The sequence below is a fragment of the Magnolia sinica genome, chromosome 4 (assembly GCF_029962835.1).
Source record: "Magnolia sinica isolate HGM2019 chromosome 4, MsV1, whole genome shotgun sequence".
Taxonomy (NCBI): domain Eukaryota; kingdom Viridiplantae; phylum Streptophyta; class Magnoliopsida; order Magnoliales; family Magnoliaceae; genus Magnolia; species Magnolia sinica.
Window position 1 is genome coordinate 67502651 of NC_080576.1, and position 22379 is coordinate 67525029.

The 22379-nt window shown below is 38.2% G+C and overlaps 1 protein-coding gene and 1 long non-coding RNA gene across 9 annotated transcripts; both read left to right on the forward strand.

Annotated features, from left to right (window-relative positions):
• The first annotated feature begins 599 nt into the window (after positions 1-599).
• Positions 600-4151, forward strand: LOC131244529 (uncharacterized). Of its 4 annotated transcripts, XR_009170361.1 has the most exons (5): positions 702-845; positions 1797-1908; positions 2004-2066; positions 2150-2202; positions 4103-4151. It is a non-coding gene; the product is annotated as an uncharacterized LOC131244529 (long non-coding RNA). The 4 variants fall into 4 exon arrangements; XR_009170359.1 differs by lacking the exon at positions 4103-4151 and having other exon boundaries at positions 600-739; positions 2150-2494; XR_009170360.1 differs by lacking the exon at positions 4103-4151 and having other exon boundaries at positions 2150-2494.
• A 997-nt stretch (positions 4152-5148) lies between these two features.
• On the forward strand, positions 5149-9999 carry LOC131243189 (uncharacterized). 5 transcript variants are annotated; one of them, XR_009169934.1, is made up of 8 exons: positions 7332-7457; positions 7529-8128; positions 8224-8293; positions 8382-8569; positions 8657-8954; positions 9043-9150; positions 9234-9530; positions 9631-9999. XR_009169934.1 is itself a non-coding variant. In XM_058242352.1 (7 exons), exons 4-7 carry the CDS (start codon positions 8952-8954, stop codon positions 9961-9963), a joined length of 741 nt encoding a protein of 246 aa, XP_058098335.1. In that variant the 5' UTR covers positions 7337-8128; positions 8224-8293; positions 8382-8569; positions 8657-8951; the 3' UTR covers positions 9964-9990. The 5 variants fall into 5 exon arrangements, 4 of the variants coding, with proteins under 4 accessions (XP_058098334.1, XP_058098333.1, XP_058098335.1 ...); XM_058242352.1 differs by having other exon boundaries at positions 7337-8128; positions 9631-9990; XM_058242353.1 differs by lacking the exon at positions 7529-8128 and having other exon boundaries at positions 7401-7457; positions 9631-9990.
• Positions 10000-22379: the final 12380 nt, after the last annotated feature.

A 22379-nucleotide genomic window follows, 5' to 3' on the forward strand; every position in this document is an offset into this window, starting at 1 on the left:
TTTTTGTCAAGTCACTACACCAAAATCGTCAAATGAGTACGGTCCCTAGTTTGGTTCAAAAACGGCTCTAAGCCGTTTCTGATTTGAAACGGTAGTGAACCGTACTGGAATAGTGGCTGTTGTACATTGTTACTTTCACTTTTTTGTTGGTGTATCCCGATTGAGTGTTCTATATTATTATTTCTTATTAACATAGTTTATCTTATTATTTTGAAACAGATGGACGGAATGGATTCTATTAAAACCCTCTAAGTGGACCCCACATGTCTCGAGAGTCACATTTACATAACATGTCGCAGACTACTGGATTATTTCGGTCGCCAAAACGCCCTAATCCCTCCAAAACGCCCAAAACGCAATCTCCCTCTCCCTCTCCCGATCTCCCTCTCTTTCGATCTCCCTCTCCCGATCTCAACCCTCCCTCGATCTCCCTCTCCCTCGATCTCCCTTTCCCAATCTCAACCCTCTCTCTCGATCTCCCTCTCCCTCGATCTCCCTCTCCCGATCTCAACCCTCTCTCTCACTCTCCCTCTCACTCTCCCTCCCTCTCTCGATCTCCCTCTCCCTGCAACATCAACCATTCCACGACAGTCCCCACACATGGGGTATCTAATATTGTAGAAGCAGCAGCAGCAGCTCCATATGGGGTGTGTGATCTGTCGTCCACGGTTGAATGGGGAAGACTGAAGGGAGGGAGTGAGTGCAGCAGCAGCAGCAGCAACAACGGATTCCTAGAAAAGTAATTCATCTCCCTCTTTTATCTTCTATATCAGTCACCGTCTCTCCAGCAGATCTCAGCTTGTAAGGACGCAGATCTTGTTTTACATCTCTCGAAGCTGCGATTTGTTGGATTTTTCGTTCTTTCTGCTTTAGCTCTGCTTTGTAGTCGTAGATGCGAGATTTTTATTTGATGTTTTTCTCAATGTAGTTTCTATTTTCTGTAGTCATGGACGAGATCTCGTTTCTTGCTCTGATCCATACGTGGATTATTTAGCATTTTTTTTCGATTTTTTGGTTGCGAGGCTGTAGATTTTCATGATTTTTAGATCCTAGCATGAAGGAACACGGATTTAGTTTTTGGATCTGTTGAATAACCGTTTTATTTTATTTTTCTGTTCACACTGCATTTTAACTTTCCATGATTGTCCTTGCCAACTGTAGATTTGAGTATTTTAGTCGTTTCTCGTGTTTCTAGTTCTTTATTATTTCCATTTTTTTGGATATCTGCATTGGTTGATTTTATTTTATTTTTCAAAGGATGTCTTTCAGCATTCTGTTTGTGGTTGGGTCATTCTCAATTTAGCCATACTTAAGACCCATGCCACCCATCTATAGTTGCATGGATTAACAATAGATTCGGGTGCGGGATCAGGGAAGCGTCCGTTTCAAAATGTAAACAAGTGCAAATGGGTAGGGAGTGGCATTATGAGTGAAAGTCCAAAGTGTGTTCAAAGCAGAAGCGATGCCTAATTTGATGGGTTCTGCAACTAAGCACCCACTATGCAGTCATCTGGATGTTATTGGTGGGATCAACCTGATGAAGGATGTCACATAAATGTGTCATGTTGGCACATCTGTGATGATTCACCTCTTGGATATCTCCTTGTTTTATTTATTTATTTATTATTATTATTTTTATTTTTTGATGTTCTCATTGTCTATGTGAGGGAGTTCACCCTTATATAAGATGTGAACAAACATAAATCACTCATGCTTGCCTGTCAGCCTGCTTGGATGTATGCAATTTTGTGTAATCTTTCATTTGTATGTAATTGAATAATAATGTTGATTTTCAGCTACAAGGACCGATTTCTTGCTGCTTTGCCAGCACCTCGTTGAGCAAGTGTTGACTTCAGTCGGCCTGTTTTCACAGCCACTGCATTCTACTTGTGTGCAAAAAGGCACAAGGTAGCTAATCATTGAAATCCTTTCTTCTCTTTCCATTTCAACCTGCCTGATTTTTTAAAATGTTTCTTACGCTTCAGTGTTTACTTGTTTTGCAGCTTAAAGTAGACAAGATTAAGCTTATTGAGCTATGTGGCACATCAGAATCTGAATTTACTAGTGTAAGACATGCTCCTGTTAGCATTTTCTTTATTTCTACTTTGTAGCATTTTTTTATTATTGGACTTCCGAATCATGGTTGCAGGTTTTCCTGCATCAATTTTCTCATAAGATGTTGCTTCTTGTGCAACAGATTCTGTACATGCATGTTTCCATTTTCACCAAGACACTAAGAATAAAAGACAAACAACAGATGATTGTGACTCTGTAACAGCCAAAAAGTTAGAGTGCCACCAATTTTATAGTTAGTAGTAGCAAAGGTGGAAATGGAGGGTAGAGATGTGGATAGAAATTCAAAATAAACATGTTACTTACAAGGAGAAAGAAATCATACCTTACCAAGTTGGCTAGTTGTGGCCAGTAGTACATTACATTTATGTTTATTTTGGATTACAAAGAAATCATACCTTTGTACTCTTATTGAGGTCAATGCATTGTATCATCGGGTGTAGGATGTGACAAAGGTATGTGGTTGTTTTTTTTTTTTCCTTTCTTTCTTTTTACAATTATCTATCATATGCAATTTGCACAACATTTTTTGCTGAAATACATTCACCTAATCTTTACTGCTCATTGATCATCACAAATCCTGCACACATTTTGTATGTCCGCACATGTAAGGAATCACCATTCTTGTATAGACCCACTGATTTGATAAATTACCCCCCCATCCCTTCTACTTTTAGTCAGATAATAATACTAAATTAGAAAGTAGACATGGTGGGTGCATTTTTATCAGGGTTGCAACAGACACAGGGTACTTTCTCATATCGATCTCAATTGTTCATGTTTGCTACTTTCTTGTAATCATGCATCATTGATGATCCTATAACCTTTGAATCTTGGATTTGAACATGACTCATTAAAAATTTTACTTTTCAATATTCCATGTTCCTATTCATGCACAATCATCCAAAACCAATTTTCTTCAAATGGCACTAGTAGCATACAATCCACAGCATGATTTGGTTCAGATCATCATCTAAGATACAATTCCGTGGTGGATAACACCCGCAATAGATATATTAATTTTCAAATTATATTTTCTTATTAGGAAGGCCATTCATTTTCTTCCTTCTAAACTCAAAATTAATATTCTGCTTAGGTTGTGTAAGACAGAAAGCTATGTGGCTGTTACTTTTGGGCTAAAGCTAATTTTGCCCAACCTCATTCTCTTAAAATGCTCAGCATATGCATATCATATCTATTCTTCATTTCATCTAGGTGTTTTTTTTTTTTATTCTCTCTCATGATGATTTCATTCACTACAATCAAGATCATTATTATCATCAACTTGGAAGTAATAGTTGAAAAGTGCGATCTTATTGGGGAACCAAAGCAGTATGGGGATGGCACTACTTCCAATGCTCCTACACAGGGAAGTGCTTCCATGCCTGCACAGTCATCATCCATGGATCAATCAGGGATAGCAACTAGAAGTCCACAATCTTATGGTGGGTCACTACTTCAATGCTCTTACAAAATTATATATCTTTTGTTCAGCTTCTAGTCCACAGTCATCGTTCATTCTTTCTTCATTTCTTTTGTTCAGCTTACAAAAATTATATATCTTTTGTTTAGACTAGATGGAAGATGAGTTCTAGTCTTCTACCCCAATTGGTCGTTGTAACAGAAATCTGATTTTAAACTGCAACACCACAACAGGTTCCACAACATTCTATGCAACTAGATAGTCGGGCTTGACTGATCTGACCAATACCCAAAAGCTGTGAAAGGGCGCACTGAGGTACATGTTTTTATTGACATTTTACCAGGCCAATCTCCCTGTTCTTCCACTGCACTTCCCACTTGTTCCTGTAAACTCATTTTCTTTACAAATGAATGGTTTGCATACCCAAAAGAATGTTCGTAGTGATGGTGGAGAGTTTATTTTTAAAATGAATGTTACATTCCTTTCTAACAATGGTATTACTTGTTAGAGAGTGCAATGGATTAATGTGGTGCATTAAATGCTTTTATAGAATGCTAAATACCTCTTTAATCAAATGAACCATATATCTATTTTGTTTTGTTTCAGGAATATAATCATATTTGTTGAAGTCCACTTCTCTTGTTGTAGATAAGAAGAACCTACTGAATCAGGTATAATTGTGTGCTTACCTATAGTCTTAGTTAATTTATATTTTTATTACTTCATGTAAACATATCTGCCTGTTGAGTCTAAAAAAGAGATGCAGTGTTTTTTATTTTAGTTTGTTATCATACTTACGATTGAAAAATGGAAATAAAAAACTAGTTTTATTTCACTAAAGCATGCATCGGAATTTGTTTTTTCACTTTAAACACATTAAGTTAATAGGGTCCAACCATCATTTTAACATCAAAATTGACTTGATTTTCTCATTTATTGCAGAATGTCATCATTAAGTAACAAAGCATGGATGGACAAACATAGGTTAAGTCCAGAATATTTGGATGGACTTGTGCATTTTATTGAGTTTACAAAGAACAACGGTGGTGGATTTGATCATTATTCGTGTCCGTGTGTGAAATGTAGAAATGGGAGTGGGATGTTCACTCTTGGAGAGATTCATGAGCATTTGCTCATTAACGGTATGGATAAGTCATACACACATTGGATTTTTCACGGTGAAAGTCTTGTGAAAAGTAACAAGAAACCATCATCATCGATGTTTGATGATCAATCCGATGATGAGTATCCTAGAATGGAGGAACTTGTTAATGATCCATTTAGAAATATTGGAGAACATGCTGATACTCTTATGGATGATCTTAGAAATGAAAATTGTCATGAAGACCTTTATGCAGAAAGATATAAGGCTTTATTTGATGATGCAAGACAATCTTTGTACCCTTCCTGCCCTAGAGAACTCATAAAATTATCGGTTACTGTTGAGTTGTATAGTTTAAAGGCACGTAATGGTTGGTCGGATAACAGCTTTAATGATCTTCTTCAATTGGTTAAGAAGTTGTTACCAGTAGAAAACACGTTACCAGTGAGCACATATCAAGCGAAAAAGATGATCAACTCATTGGGAATGACTTATGAGACCATACATGCATGTCCAAATGATTGTATTATTTATTGGAAAGAGTATAAAGATTGACAAAATTGTCCAACATGTCATACATCAAGATGGAGGTCAGATTACTTGGCAAAGAAAAAAGGTGTTAGAGTTCCATCAAAGATTTTGAGATATTTTCCTTTGGCACCAAGGCTACAGAGGCTATACAGGTGTGCATTCAATGTTTAATATAATTTTGATATTATCCTATATACCTTTTGTTAAAAAAATTAATAAGCAATCTTTCTAAAAAAAAAAAAAACTTTATTTCTAGTGTGCCATGGATAGCGGAGCAAATGACTTGGCATTCTCAACCGAAAGAATATAGTGGTGTTATGCGGCATCCGTCTGATTCATCAAGTTGGATGGTAATAAATAACAAGTGGCCAAGTTTTGCTGAAGAATTCCGTAATGTGCGTTTAGGGCTTACGACTGATGGATTTAACCCATTTGGACATCTTAGTAGTGCCTACAGTTCTTGGCCTGTCATTATAGTGCCATATAATCTACCCCCTTTGATGTGTATGAAAAGAGAATTTTCAATGTTAACGGTATTGATACCAGGTCCAAAAGGACCAAGTAAGGATATTGATGTCTACCTACAACCGTTGATTGACGAGTTGAAGAATTTGTGGCTTAATGGAGTGACAACATATGATTCTCATTCAAAGATGATTTTTAATTTGATAGCCATTTTAATGTGGGGAATTCATGCTTTTCCTGTATATGCGAGTTTATCAGGATGTGTTACACATGCACAATATGCTTGCCCTGTTTGTACTGAAGGAACCATTTCTGAACGGCTTAAGAGTGGCAAGAAGTACTCTTATCAGGGCCATCGAAGATTTCTTCCTATTAATCATGTTTTTAGGACCTAAAAAGCGGTATTCAATAATAAAGTAGAAAAAGGAAGACCTTTTCATCGGTTAAGTAATTCAGAGGTTAAAGCGAAGGTAATCAGTATTAAGATGGATATCGGTAAATCGAAGGGGAAGAGACGAAAAAGTTACGGTGATGATTCGATTGAGAATATGACTGCTTGGTACAAAAGATCGATCTTATTCGACTTGTCATATTGGAAGGTGATTTCGTTAACTTATTACTTTCATTTACATGTATGTTAATGAATAAAAACTTAACATTCCATCATAATTGCGTTTGCCAGGAGTTACCACTTTGCCATAACTTGAATGTAATGTATGTTGTATAGAATATTAGTGACCATCTTCTGTCGACGATTCTAGAAGTCAAAGATAAAACTAAGGATGATGCACACGAAGAATTGAAAAGAATGAACAAAATGAAAGATTTATGGCTAAAAGAAGCGGATGACAAAACTATTAAACTAAAGGCACCATTTACTTTAAGTTGCAAGGAGAAATAATTATTTTATCAAACATTGCATGACTTGAAGGTTCTAACAGGGTATAGTTCCAGATTTAAACATCTTGTGAACTTACAAACTCTTGAGATAAAGGGACTAAAGTCGCATGATTATCACGTCATTATGTGTCAATTACTACCTGTGTTGCTACAACATGCTTTCTCAGAGCATAAGATGTTGCGAACTGCTATTCAGCACATCTGTTACTTCTTTAATGTCCTGTGCTCGAAGACAATTAGTGCAGATAACATCATTGCCGTCAAACAACGTGTTGTTGTGGCAATGTGTGTTTTGGAGAAGCTTTTTCCTCTTTCATTCTTTGTTATTAGCGTTCACCTTATGGTACATCTAGCTGACGAAGCATTAGCTTGCGGTCCAGTTAGATTTCGGTGGATGTATCCTTTTGAACGGTAAATATCTAATCTTGATGTGATTCATTTAGACTTCATCGTCATCATATATTGACAATATATTATTAATTGGATGCCTCCATCAGGTTAATGAAGATTTATAAAGGATACGTAAAGAATACAGCACATCCTGAAGGGTGTATTGCAGAGCGTTACATTGTAGAAGAATCTATTTTATATTGTATGGAGTACATGCCAAATGGTGAGAGAGGAAGTCACAAACATACGCGTCAAAGGTTCCTGGACGAGGATCGGGTGTGTGATGAAGAGCCTTTGGATAATGGCAAGAATATCTACCTAACTAACATACAACATCAACAAGTACGCAGATGGGTTCTACACTGCTACGATGGAATTTATGAATGGAAAAAGGTAAGTAGATAAATTTTCTAAAATATCGAATCACGAGTAGTAATTGGATAAATTCTTACATATATTTCATATAGGAAGTATGAAATATATTTAAGACCGATCACATCAAAGGGGCAAAGAAGAAAGGGCAGTGTGTCGAAGAACAATGAACATGATTTCATCAATTGGTTACGAAAGGAGGTATTTTTCTAATTATTCATTTAATTGATATATTTGTTCATATATAGTTATTATTTTTTTCTTATTTGCAGTTGGAGTTTGTTGAGGGCGAGTTGACATTGAAACGATTAGTAGATGGCCCTACGTTTAAGGCAAAATGCTATAACAAGTATCGCGTGAATGGTTTTATATTCTCTCCAAGTGAATACGAGACTACTAAGTCAACACAAAATAGTGGGGTGTCCATGAAAGCCATCACTAAATATATGGCAAGTGTTAAAGGTAAGAATTACAAAGAAGATGAGGCTACCTATTATGGAGTAGTAAAACAGATAATCGAGTTGGATTACACTGTCTTCCGTCAAACGGTATTTTATTGTGATTGGGTCAGAGTGGAAGACAAGACCAATGGATGTATTGTTGATCCTAAGTCAAATTTGGTAATGGTAAATATGGAGAAATTGAAAGGACATGAGAAAGAAGGAGATGAACCATTCATACTTGCATCCCAAGCAAGTCAAGTATTCTACTCCAAGGATCAAACAAGGCCTGGATGGTATGTTGTTTTAATGTCACCAAAAAGATTGACGAAAGACGTGGACACACTTGAAGATCTGACTCTGTTTTGCTCTTCTGGGGGCAAGAATACAAATTTAGAAAATATTATAAAGGAAATTGGCTATGAGTTATAGGTAATTTTTTTGTTATCATACTTTATGTTGATTCATTTGATAAATGAATTTCTATTTGTATGATGATTTCTTCTTATATAAATTTGTATCCATAGGTGAGCTACGACATGTCAATAGTCGAGGAGAACATGTCAACTTCACAAGCACATGCATCAAAAAATGCAGGTCAATACAATTCCTTCATTACCTTATTATTTAATACATTGTTTTAAATAATATTATTTTGATACAACATAAGTTTTGTATGTGTTAGGAACTTCATCGTCGTCAAAAAATAAGCCTGTAATCAGCTTAAATGCATTTGGACTACCTGTGGGTGAACACTCACATAGGTTGACTACAAGAAGTAGAGAGTTGGTTCGCACCCATGTCTCTATTGCCATCAAGGATTGGCGTGCAGTGCCAATGAGTAAGAAAGAAGAACTTTGGAAGCTCTTGCAGGTAACATACAACAAAATTTCTTATGATATAAATTAATCATTATTCTTTTTTTTCTTCAACTAAATTCAATCTCGAATTTTCTTGTAGGACGAGTTTGTTATTCCTCAGTCTTACAAGGAGAAATGCTTTAAAAGCATGTCCGATATGTTCAGGAAGTACAAGTGTAAATTGAGGATGAAGTACCTTGATCCTCATTCAAATCTTGATCCAAATTAAACAACCGTCCACCAAGAGTTAGGCCTGAAGATTGGGAAATGTTCATTGAACATAATTCGGATCACAGAATTGTAGAACAAAGGAAAAAAAAAATGCCGAGAATAGGAAAATTTTAAAAATTTACCATACGAGTGGCAGGCATGGCCACGCGAGAATCGAGGAAGAAATGGTAAGTATTGATAGTTATATGTAACTTAAATTTTTTTAGTTGCTTTGTATTCTTAATAACTAACAATGTGAAATTCATTCAAATATAGCAACGCCAAAAGAAAGATGGAGACACCCTGATTAGTAGGACTGAAGTATGGATTAAAACCCATACAAGAAAGGATGGTTCTGTTCACAGTAATGCGGCTTCACATGTGGTAATCTCCTTGTCTTAAACTTAAGTTTATAGAATTGAAATTTAGTGTCAATATATTACTTATGTAATTGTATAATATTGTAGGAAAAAGTCAAAGAATTACTTGCTAGCGAAGGAAGTAATTCCCACGACATCCTCAACGATCCATTGACTCAAGTGTTTGGTCCTGATACAAGGGGTCGTGTTCGAGGTGTTGGGACCACCGTTTCCCAATCACAAATCAGGGGGTCCGCTGCAGCTCTTGAAAAGATCTCTTCGTATAAAGGAAAAGTAGAAGAGCAATCATCTACAATTCAAGAGCAATCGTTCAAAATTCAAGAGCTATCTTCTAAAATAGATTTTCTTACGGACCAAATTGGGGGTATCAAAGAGATGATTCAGGTCAATTTTCATTGAAATCTTTCTTTTTAAAATTTAAATAGTAATAAATTATTTTTTTTCAATTATCATATATAACACATGGTGTGGAACTTTATTACAGCAGCAACACATGGATTCGATTCAACCGGAGAATCCACAATCGACTGGTGGACCCTCAGTTGGGAATCATCAATGTGTAGAGAGAATGCGGCCATGCAAGTTGTACTCTTGGCGTAAAGAGCTCGTTGCTCAAGGGCGAGTTATTTTGGCAGATGGGCCTCAAATGATTCATGGCAAACCTCTTCAAAAAGATCTTTACAAGGTTGCCATTGATGTCATTATCAAAGGAGACGTCGAATTGCCCGAGCCAGACGGATATCATTCAACTTTAGGCGAAGTTGGAATTGGCTCATTTGTTGCATGGCATCATTGCTTTACTGAGTTCACTGATTAGCAACAATTGTTTAATACTTTTTTGGACACTTAACCTTTTTGGACTATATATATGTTTTGATTATATAGCTTACTTGATTAGTTGTTTCTATAGACTGAACATGATAGATATAATGCAAGTTTTTGACAAATGTGTTGATGGCTTCGATCATCACTGCATGGTAAGGAATTATATCACAGATAAAACACTTTACTGAAAGTAGACTCTACCAGTTTGGCTAACACTGCATTGTTGTTGCCTATTTTCAGGTATCTGTATGGGAGAGATTCTTCTTGCATCAGAGTTAAATATCATGAATGATTATATGCTGTCAGGTTTTTTACTGAAATGGTGGGCTCTCTACAAGGCCCAAGAAGTCATTGGGAGAATTCTGCCAGTCCATCTGAGAGGAACAGTGTTTAGGTTTTTCTTTTTTGTCGGTGATTTTAGTTTCCACGACTATTATTGACTTCATTTAAATATTTTTTCTTATAACCTTTGAATATTTAAAATTTTCTGTCATGCAAGATTAACAGTAGTAACAAAAATCTCAAAGACTTGTTTGTTTACATTTAACCTTTTGTGTGAATTGAAGGAGGAGATCCAACGACCTACAGCTGCCTGCATGATACCTGATAACTTGTCGTGCCGTCTTAATTCTCCTGTCAAAATGGTATCCGTACCATGCAAATTGCAAGCTAGAGGACCTGTCAGGCCTCTCCTGGGTTGCAAGACCCGTCACTAGACAAAGTACTCTTGGTCTTGTGTCCCGCCATGGAAGTATGAAAAGTCAGAATGTGCCCCTTATGGATCCAATGGTCACCCTCTTTGGTAGCGTCCACGAGAAGCTCCCTAAGATGGGAAGCATGCGAAGCACGCTCTTTCCGAACTTTGGCAGCATGTTTAGCATGGCAGGGCAGCCCACCAAAAATGAAGAGTGGGATGAGGAGAGTCTCCCGAGAGAGGGTGAGGACTATGCATCTGACGCTGCGGGAGGTGATTCCGATGACAACTTGCAGAGCCCGCTACTCTCACGGCAAACAACGAGCATGGAGAAGGATATGGTCCCACCATCGCAGGCAGCTCATGGGAGTGTATTGAGCATGAGACGCCACAGCAGTCTCATGCAAGGGAATGCTGGGGAGGCAGTTAGCAGTACAGGTATTGGTGGTGGGTGGCACCTGGCATGGAAATGGTCTGAGAGAGAAGGGGAAGATGGGAAGAAGGAAGGAGAGTTTAAGATAATTTATTTACACCAGGAGGGTGTCCCTGGGTCCCACCGTGGGTCTATCGTTTCGCTTCCTGGGGGTGATGTCCCCGTAGAGGGTGAGTTCATCCAGGCTGCTGCTTTGGTGAGCCAGCCTGTACTATACTCCAAGGAGCTCAAGGAGCAACATCCAGTCGGACCCGCTATGGTCCACCCATCTGAAACCGTCAAAGGGCCAAGTTGGGCCAGTCTTTTGGAACCAGGAGTGAAGCATGCATTGATCGTTGGGATTGGGATTCAAATTCTTGAGCAGGTAGGAAATAGGTCATGTTAAAAGAGTTCTTTAGTCTTTCAGGTGTTGTTTTCATGGAAGCTAAAGTCAGTAGACTGTGTTGGGCTGTTTCTAGCATATGGTGGCTGATTGAGTTGTTGAAATTATGTTTAGCTTCCGTGGTGAAATTTTGTTTCCCTTGTATTTGTTTTGATTTTTTTTTGAACATTAAATCATTTCCCCCTTTTTCTAAAGTTTCAGCTCTATATTCTGTCCATTAATTGTCTTTGAGCCCATATATCTCTCTTTTCAAATGTGATAAATCTTTACTGTTCTCTCTCTGTTTATATATTATTTTTCTGCTGCCCAATTTTGCTTTTAATCAAGTATCATGTATATCTGTTTGCTGTAATTTAGAATAGTCTTTCCATTATATATAATTCCCTTCCTACATTTATGTAAAAATTGAATAGAGACCAATCTATGTTGGTAGGCTGATTCGGTGCTGATTAGTCATTTGAGCTCGTGCTCTGAAATCATTGCTTCTTTGTTGAAGAGTTTGAATTAATTTGTGTGTGTGTGTATATATATATATATATATTTATATTTATTTCATTTGAAGTCTTTGAGTAGATATTTAGTAGCTGTAAAATACGAAGACTCTACTACATTTTTATGATCCCATGGTGATCATTGCCCACCCGAACAAGCTCACACCAGATGGTATGGTTGGAGTTTCGGAGCTGGTTGATAGATGTTATACGTCAACCAAGAATGTGCTAATTCTTGATGACATTCTGGGTTTTGATAGTCTTCTTTCAAATGTTCACCCTAACACTAAATTGCGCAGTTAATCATGGCTCGTGGGTGCTTTAATGATACTAAGGTTGCTGAAGAAAGCTCTTGTTCTTTTGATTTTTTTAAAAAGGATTTTGGATGTCATAATTATGTTTATAAGTAGCTTTTCATCAATGTTTCACAGGGAGCTGTGCTGGTTAAAAGTTTGGCTGCCAAGGAACCATCTGCTCTTGCCTTGGATACTTACTACAAGCAGTATTATCTCTATTTGGCTGCTGCTGCTGCTGCTACTATCAAATGGTAATCCAATTCTACATGCATTTGAGTTCTACCCTATTCATGTTGTTAACTTCCACTCAAGAGCGTATCTGATATAGAGTGGATGATCCTAACCAACAATGAATGAGATTAACGCCTCCAAAAGAGGAAGAGTTGATGAGTGTGTGCATGTAGACAATGAGTTGAGAAGTGTGTGCAGGGTTAGGCATGCAGCACTCGGTACCGAGTCGGGTCGAGTTCGGGTTAGGTCGATTTCAAAACCGGATCGAGTCAGGTCAGCCCTAACTCGGTCCATATTCAACTGAAATAGGTACTGATATTTGTTTGGGAGATCTGATCTTTGTAAAAGGTTGGCCCCATCATTTAGAAGAACCCAATGTGAAAAGAATACAAAGATTGGCCCCATCATTTAGAAGAACCCAATGTGAAAAGAAGGCCGATCCATTCATGTCAGGTATATTGGGTCAGATTAATGCTTTTAATTTACTTTAATGTTGTGGCCTACCTAGTTCATATATTGTTCTGATTTTAATTACAAGTTATATGCATGATGAGGCCAATCTTTTGCAGGGCCTAGATGTACTAGACAAGAAACACATTGGTGGGAAAACATGATTGTTCTGATTTTAATTACAAGTTATATGCATGATGAGGCCAATCTTTTGCAGGGCCTAGATGTACTAGACAAGAAACACATTATGGGAAAACATGCGCGCAATACATAGGAAAGGCATTTCTCAAATGAAATACGAGTATCCATAGGTGGTGAAATTCCACTAGCGTGAGTGTGAGCGTGAGTGTGTGGGGTGTAAAAATAAAAAATAAAAAAATGAAATACCTTGATCCAAACTCCAAACCATTATTAAAGTTGGGGGAATGCAGAGGTTGAAAAACTCAGTACCCATCATGGTCCGGTTTTGGAATTTTTCAGGAAGTTGTGAACAGGGATTGATGACTGGTTGGCTTCAGATGTGACTCATCTGAGTCGAAGTCGACTCGGGTGAGGCCAATCTGGTACTGCACCATGAGTTAGCATTGAAAATATGGGTGATTCAACCCAACTCGGACTGAGCAAAGCGTCTTGAGTCTCCCAGTCTTAAAATCATGGTTGGGATCTCATTGAGTAGTGCTGCCAATGGGTCAGTTTCTGGCCTGGCCCACCCTGAGTGGATCTGCTAATGTGTCAGTTTCTGTCCTGACCCACTATCGGAATGGAAGCGGGAGGAGCCATGCTCTGAGTAGGGAAATCCTACTACTAGAGTATAAATACACCTATACTGAATATCACCATATCTTCAACTCAACCAGCAGTCCGAGCTAGTCACGTCTAGCTGCCTTTAATCCCCTGCTTGTGAATGTCTTGAAAAAAAAAGAAGTAAAAGTGCCTTCTCTCCATTAGCCCAATTCAGGTATTCATGTGCAAGGTACGTTGCTATTCTCAGACAACAACAAGAGGCATGATAACTGTTCCAATCAAGCAACTAGGATTAAGATTGTCCAGTTGGTCAGATTATTTATCAATGACCCATATGTGATGGGGGCCACCGATGAGTGGTTCAGGATATCTGTTGTGTTCCTGTTGGAACTCGTTGATAAAGAGCCTGGACAGGGGCTGATAACATTTTTACCTGTGCAATTATTTTTAATATAAATATGGTATTTTTGCAGATGGAATACCAGGCCTGAAGAACTGGTGGAAGAGATCACTCAGGTTGTGGGGGATGGATGAGGAGGATTTGCAGCGGATGTCATATCTGAAGGCAGAGTGATCATTCTAGAAAAGAGCAAGGAATTGTTGGATTATAGAAGCCTGGAAATGAAATGTTGTATTGAAATTGGAATTTAAATTGAATGTGTACTGGAAGGAAAATTGTTGCCTGTGAATCATTCTATTGTCTTTTTCTTCTATTTGTGTAATTATCTGGCATATAATACAAGTAGATTACATACCCCATTACATACCCCACTCTCTCTCATACAATTAACAAAGGGGTTTAAAATTGTTCTTAAAATTCCGTCCTAAAATCTGACCGTTGGCAACGTTCATAAGCATTCAAAACCGTTTCTAAAATTTTCTGCCCAAAATGTGATCGTTGGCACCAGAACGGTTTAAAACCGTTCCTAAAATTCCGTTTCTAAAAACTGAAACGGTACCCAAAACGGTTCCGAACCGTTCCTGATTTTCTGCGACGCCTCATTCAGAAACGGTATTAAACCGTTCCTGAAGCATTTACGAACGGTTTAAAACCGTTTCTGAATGACGATTTTGGTGTAGTGAGTAACGGGTGACGAAGCTTCAGTTGATGGATCCTTAGAAGGAGAAATGTGAATTTTTGTTAGAGACGGTCTTGATAAGCTTCTCCCACCGATTATTATAATAACTAGCCCACTAGGATTTGAAAGAGCTATTAGATAAAGGACATTGGGGACTAGAGACCATAGAATATGAATTGGCATAATTGGTGTTAGAAGTGAGAGCAGCAACGATATCTGAAGTGTTCCTAATATGACGATGTGTGTGTATAGGCCGATTTATAGAAGGTGAACAGCATGGGAATGGAATAATCTGGAAGAAATTGAGCTGGCGAGTAAGAAGGTTAGATGAATAAAATTCAATGCCACTCCTGATATATTTTCCTCTATCCTTGTGAAATTGGCCTATTGGATTATCCCAAGCAAATAGATAGTTGGCCCGTACCCCATTTTGAGCACTGACCAAATCTGCATCGGTTGTATGAAATTGCGTATTAATGAACTAATTTGGACCTAGTTCTCTGTTCGTATTTGGACAAAATAAATAGTCGGACCAATCAAGCTAGTTTGAAGAGAAATGATGAAGGCATTCATCAAAAGCGGTAAGGCTTTATGGAAAACTTAATTTGACGATACACAGAAGAAGTTATATGTCCAGTGGTCCCCACGATTTTACAATTGAATTCATAAAAATATTCACATAGCCGAAATTGTAGTAAAAAAAAAAAAACGCGGACTAAATGTGGACCGTTGGAAGTTAGGGTGTACATACTATGATAGAAATAACTAAGAAGCAAATGAGCAAATGCTACTTGCATGCCATATGCTAAAAAGTCAACTAAATTGACATACAATTTCTTCCAAATACAAGACTCATGGGAAATTAGAAATCGTTCTATCTTAACGGCTAGAAAAAAAAATCAGTAATATCAAAAAGATTCGGAGAAAAGCTGGGATTAAAAGTCAAACCGAGGTAGAAGGTAAAATCAGAATAAGATGAGAACAATACCTCTATGGAACCAAGAGGGAGAAGTAGTTCCAACAAAGTATCAAAAGAAAAATTCGGAGATGCTAAAATTTCAAAAGGCTTTGATTTCTTTGGAGCAATAGCGACAAATAGTGAAGGGGAGAATTAGGGTTTTGTGAGAAAGAAGACTAAGCATAGATGCATAAGGAAGACGAGATAGCGTATATAAGGCCACCGGATGCATCACATTAATTGATACATGATGATTATAATGAATTCCAAGAAAAAAGTTGTTTTACTAATACGAAAATGTATTCTCTGTATGACACATAGCATTTCATGATAGAAAGTATAAAAAGACAGTGTCGTCATTTGTTATCTAAGCAGAGAGATTAGCGCGTGGCTAGCCCATTAATGCAAGACTACATTTTTCATATATTCTTTGTCGAATGGCCAAAAATGTGACGGGGCGGTGTTTGTACCAAAATTCATACGGACCAGATAAACAGTGCAGATTTAGCTATGTGCTATAGAAGATATTTGAGAAGCATGCATCAGGGATTCAGGGATTGAATCACCTTTTCGAGGGTATTTTCAACATTTTGGTTTTCTTCAAATAAAGGCGAGCAGTTGTTTCCACCACTTCAGTCATAAAGCACACTCTAAGCATACAATGAAGATAAGATTATGATCGATGAAATGCAATTGCTCTTTTCTCAATTGGTTGCACGCTAAGGCACAACATGAATTGATGGTTGTTCTTCAGTCTCCCAAGAAATCTATAAATAGTAGAAGCAGATCCAGAGCAAAGGACCTCCTTCCATATCCAAAAACTCAACCACAAATCTAGCACAATGCTATGTATATAGGTATAATTCCCCCCTGCTTAGTAACAACGAACCCTTAATGTAGATCTAGTTTCAATCCACCCTTGCACATACGTCGGACCGGCTCCTAGTCGTAGTCATTAGTTGTAATTCTCTTTCATCTGCGCTTGCGTGCTGGATATGAAGGAAGACCTTAGCTTATGAATCCATTCACCTACGCTCATACGCTGAGCCGACCATAGTTGCAATCTCTAGTATTGCCTTTGCTTTACTTATCAACACAGTGCTCTCGAAAGCACCATGTTGCTCTCAGTTAGGTCGGTAATCCCGTTGTAGTCATAAGTCACACGTCTTTTCCAGTATCAATATCTCCAATCTTTTCCATTTCAACCATACAACTATTGCAGTTTCGAAAGTCATTGAATTTTCATGGTAAAAAAAAGCTCATTGGAGAAAGAGCCCCAACCTCTATCAATCGTCTAAGCCACGAGCCCACGATAGTTGGATTAATAGATGAACGGTCAAGCCCACAACCGAACCTCGCTCTATCTCGACGCAATGGATCGCTAGTCATGGTTTGAATCAGATCCAATCAATTTTAACACATTCGCAGTCCACTTACATGTTCTGGGAGACCAAATTCGAGACCAGAAGAGTCCAAATGATCCAGAATTTGTGCATATAAGGCATTATATGGACACGGATTCAACAGTCGAGATCTCAAAATGTAGGCCATCGTATGGACAATGATTCAAGGTCCAGATGCGTACACATTACTTCATCCGTACAATGATCTTCATGAATAGACCCATGCGATCTAAGCGTTGCAACTGCAGCTGTAGAGTTCCAAAAACCACAGCGCATTACCACAGGAAAATAAATGCTAACCTCCCCAACCTCTCACGTGTGATCCTCGTGCGTTTACATCCCTCCCCTTGCATAAAGGTAATCCTGGCGTCCTCCTAGGCGGATCGCCTCTCTCTCTCTCTCTCTCTCTCTCTCTCGGGTTGAAAACGGGGGAATTACATGGTCGTTGTCCTATTTGTTGGTTTTAAGCCTTGAATTCAACGTCTTCCACATTGCGTGTAATCGAAAGTTCCATTCGGCTCACCGCAGCCAGTATCCTTGTGAAACTCCGTCCATATCATGTTAGAGTGTGATCCTACAAATGAGGCCGATCCAAAACTCAAGCAGGCTGCACCGCAGGATTCAGTGCGGATGGAAACGCTGACCATTGTGATCTTTAAATATCATCCGACCTGTTCGTAAGTTGATTTCCACGAGGATGTAGGCAAAACACTGATACCATCGTTATCCGAAACTTCTATGGGCCTTAATAACGTTTCAGTGGTAGGTGTTCAATCCCCAGTCTTTGTTATGGCGTGGCCCAGTTTGAATTTTTATCTCCCTCCTTTTGACTGCTAATACTACAATCATCTGTTAAAACTGATGGATGGAGTGGATGTCATCACGGAGCTTTAAGTTCCATGTAAGAGGGGTGAGAAAGGCGGACGCGGATTTCCTGCGAAAGCCTTTGGCAGGAAGTTCCTGCGAATGGACGCGGGGTGGGGCCCACTGCAATGTATGTGAGAAATCCATTCCGTCCATCCGTTTTTCGAGCTTAATTTAGTGCGTGCGACAAAAAATGAGGTGGATACAAAACTCAAGTGGATCACACGAGCGGTAAAATTGGGGAAATAAATTCCTACCGTTGAAACCTTCTTGGGTTCCACCTTGATGTTTATATGCTATCCAAACCGTTTATAATGTCATTCCCAATGTTATGAAGTGAAAAAATAAAAAAATATAGCCTAATACAAAACTTTTATGGCAATAAGAATGCTTCAACAGTGCTCAATGAATTCCCACTGTTTCATCTCGCGTGGCCCACTTGAGTGTTGGATATAAATAATGTTTTGCTCGAACGTCTAAAATGAACTCGAAAAACGGATGGACGGCGTGGATTTCTAACAAACATCTCCGTAAGCCCCACCCAACATCCTTGCGCAGGAGGAACTTCCTGCGAAAGCCTTTCAGGAAGTCCACGTCCGAGAAAGGCATCATTGACCCGTTTTTGTTATGTTGTGGCTAGGAAAATGGTTCATACTTCGTAGCCAAGGGAGCGTTGAGGCCCAAAAGGTCTCCTTCCTTCCATAAATAGGGGCTCATTTGATACTCTGGCGGAGTGTTGTGGTTTATACTCACGCACCAAAAAATCGTACATGCGGCTCTCATTATAACTTAAATTAATGGTCCATGTCTAAATAGTAGGCGAGGCACATGGTTTGAATGTTTTAACTTGAGTTAGATACACGCCCTCTTACAATAGAGGGTGCATTGGCTCGGACCAGCCAACTCTGCTAGAGCATCAAGAATTTTTCTGATCCCCAACCTAAATGCGTGTTGATTTGGTCTCAGTGAACAGACCAGAAGCCTCGAGGTGTGTTTTCGCCACAATCAGTTGAATATGTCTTGCGTTTGGTTTGTTGCATTTCTCCAGAGCGTGTAACTTGCTTTATCTTCCTTGTACGTTTTTCCTGTTGCCATTCGAATTGCCAATGCAAGGCCAGGTGCGAGCAGCACACATTCCACACCGGGTTCATGCGTCACAGTGAGTGAGTGAGATCTAACTTTCCATCAAATGCCAAAATCAATGGACGGGGATTGCCTTCTTGGCGTAGGGAGGGACGTGATGAGGCTGATCACGGTCTTCCTCTGGGGATAACTATTCTGTATTTAAGAGAGCTTTACCGAATCACGAGATATAAAAGCAGGTATAATTCTTAATAAATTCAAAATGACTTGATTAATGATAAAAAATAAAATTACAACTCTACAAATAAATATCTGGAACTTAGGATGGATTTTTATACTTAAATTCCAACTCAAACACTCTAAAAAGCTGCCTTATTATAAATAATAAACTATTATTTATAGACTACCTCTATTCTTACTAGATTTCACAGTTTTTGGTCAAAAATAATAAGTGTCCAATTTGGCCCTAACACATAATTCTCAAAACTTTTCTAAGCAATTCTTTAAAGGATAAAAAATTATACTACAACTAAAACTTACTATTTATTATAAAATTGAAATTAAAAGGGACGTTTGACTGTCAATATGATGGAAACTCACAAATATTGGCTTAAGTAGATGCTCCTACCGTAAAATCATATATAAATATTGGAAAACTCATCTTTGTTTACAAGATACTACTAATTTAGGGTTCTAATTGTCCGAATTGTTTCCGCATCTGATGGAGCCTTCTCCAGTCCATCTTTGTCATGAAAGTGTCTTCAACCCCCCACCTTACTGTTTGTCAGAAAACTACCACATCCGCCCATTCTGCCAGCTTACGTAGGACATGGCTTAAAAATGAGTTAAATCCAAACTCTAGTCCATCTCATGCATGTCCTAACATTAACGGATGTACGGAGTGGATTTCTTATAAAACATCATGGTGGGTCCACCTAGCTTCCAACTGCAGGCAATCGGCATCCAAAATCTTTCTGGTGTAAGAATGCTAGAAAAACACTTTGTGGTCCGCATGGAGGGGGAAATTGATTGGTGGTTTTCAGTCAGACGATTCAAGAATTATTTTCGACTTTATCAAAAGTTCAGATCTCACACACGTGTTTCAAAGTTGCCCGCGTGCCCGTGTGTGACTAGAATTAGGGAACGTCTTGCAAATGATATTTAAAGTCAATGGAAATTTATCAGCGGTATAAATCATTGATTTTCAATTTTGAGTGTTTAATTCATTTTTTTTCTTTTATTTATTTATTTAAGGTCATGTTCCTGTCAACAAAAAAGTGTTTGGTAAGGAGGGCGCTCTGGCAGATCATCGTGGTTGACACGCAGGCATTCGTAAGTCATACATGTGACATCCATTCCAACTTGCACGCCGGCTGTAGATGGGTCATCATTCAAAAGACATCGATTGAACAATATCTTTGATTAAAAGACATTTGTCCGTTGAATTCATACCGTTGAATCATTTCCATGACGACCCACAATTTGAACAGTCTAATATACCTACGTGCCATCTATATAATTATCTTTCTTCTTCTTCTTTTTTTTTTCCTGCATATTTAGCGTGCCAGATGATCAAAGCTATTATCTTGGTACTTTCCCTTTCTACCACCGAAAGCCCGAAGTAGACGACGCGGATTGCGTAGTGAATAACTCACTACCCTTAGTGTATTGAGTAAACTCTATGAGGTCCACTAAGATTTATATATTTTATCCTCTCCGTCCATCCATTTTAGCAGATAATTTTAGGGTTTGAAACCAAAAATTAGGAATATCCAATGTTCATATGGACCACACCACAGGAAACTGTTTAATTGAACGTCCACCGTTGAAAAATTCTTAGGGGCCACAAAAGTTTTGGATCAAGATTATATTTTTGTTTTCCCTTCATCCATGTCTTTATGATCTCATGAACATGTTGGATGACAAATAAACATCAATGTGGGATTGCATACTGAGTTACTTATTACGCTCTTATCGTACTGAGTAAACTCAGTTGGGCCCACCGTAAATGTATGTGGTCTATCCACACCGTCCATCCGTTTTTCCAAAATTGAAGCATATCCAAAGATCAAGTGAATCATTCCACTGGAAACAGTGGGGATAATGATTTCTACCATTGAAACATTTCTAGGCCCCACAGTGATGTTTATTTGTCATCCAACATGTTCATGAGATCATAAAGACAGGGATGAAAGGAAAACAAAAATATAATCTTGATCCAAAACTTCTATGGCCCTAAGAATTTTTCAACGGTATACATTCAATTAAATTGTTTCTTGTGGCGTGGTCCATATGAACATTGAATATTCCTAATTTTTGGTTTAAAGCCCTAAAATTATCTACTAAAATGGATGGACGGAGTGGATAAAATATATAAATCATAGTAGACCTCGCAGAGTTTACTCGGTACATTAAGCATAGTGAGTTATTCACTACACAATCCGCTTCCATATTGAAATGGGATTGCGGGGTGGGTTACTCAGTATGCTCTTATCATACCGAGTAAATCAGTTGGGCCCACCATAAATGTATGTGGTCTATCCACATTGTCCATCCGTTTTTCCATCTAATTTAAGGGGTTGATCCCAAAATTGAAGCATATCCAAAGATCAAGTGGATCATTCCACCGGAAACAGTGGGGATAACGATTTCCATCGTAGAAACGTTTCTAGGCCCCACAGTGATGTTTATTTGTATTCAACATGTTCATGAAGATCATAAAGACATGGATGAAGGGAAAACAAAAATATAATCTTGATCCAAAACTTCTATGGCCCCTAAGAATTTTTCAACGATATATGTTCAATTAAACTATTTCCTATGGTGTGGTCCATATGAACATTGGATATTCCTAATTTTTGGTTTAAAGCCTTAAAATTATTTACAAAATGGATGGACGGAGTGGATAAAATATATAAATCATAGTGGACCTCACAGAGTTTACTCAGTACCCTAAGCGTAGTGAGTTACTCGCTACGCAATCCGCTTCCAAGTAGATTACCTGCTGAAAAAATTTGCATTGTAGACGCTTCCCTTTTATGCATTTATTTTTTTTTTTCGACGGCCGAAAACTTATGTTACGAAAGTAGATTTTTAGGGTATGAAAAGAGGGTTTTGAACAAAATTACCCCTGATTTTTAGGATAAAACAGCTGGAAAAAATATGAGTATTTTCATCTTTATTGGTTCATCCGTGAAGTAGAGGTCTAGTTTGATAAGATAGGTTTTGTTCGGGTCGAATAAAAAAAAAGTGAGTAATAGGTCATGTCTATAGTAAAAAATTACCCTTACCTGCCTCCAG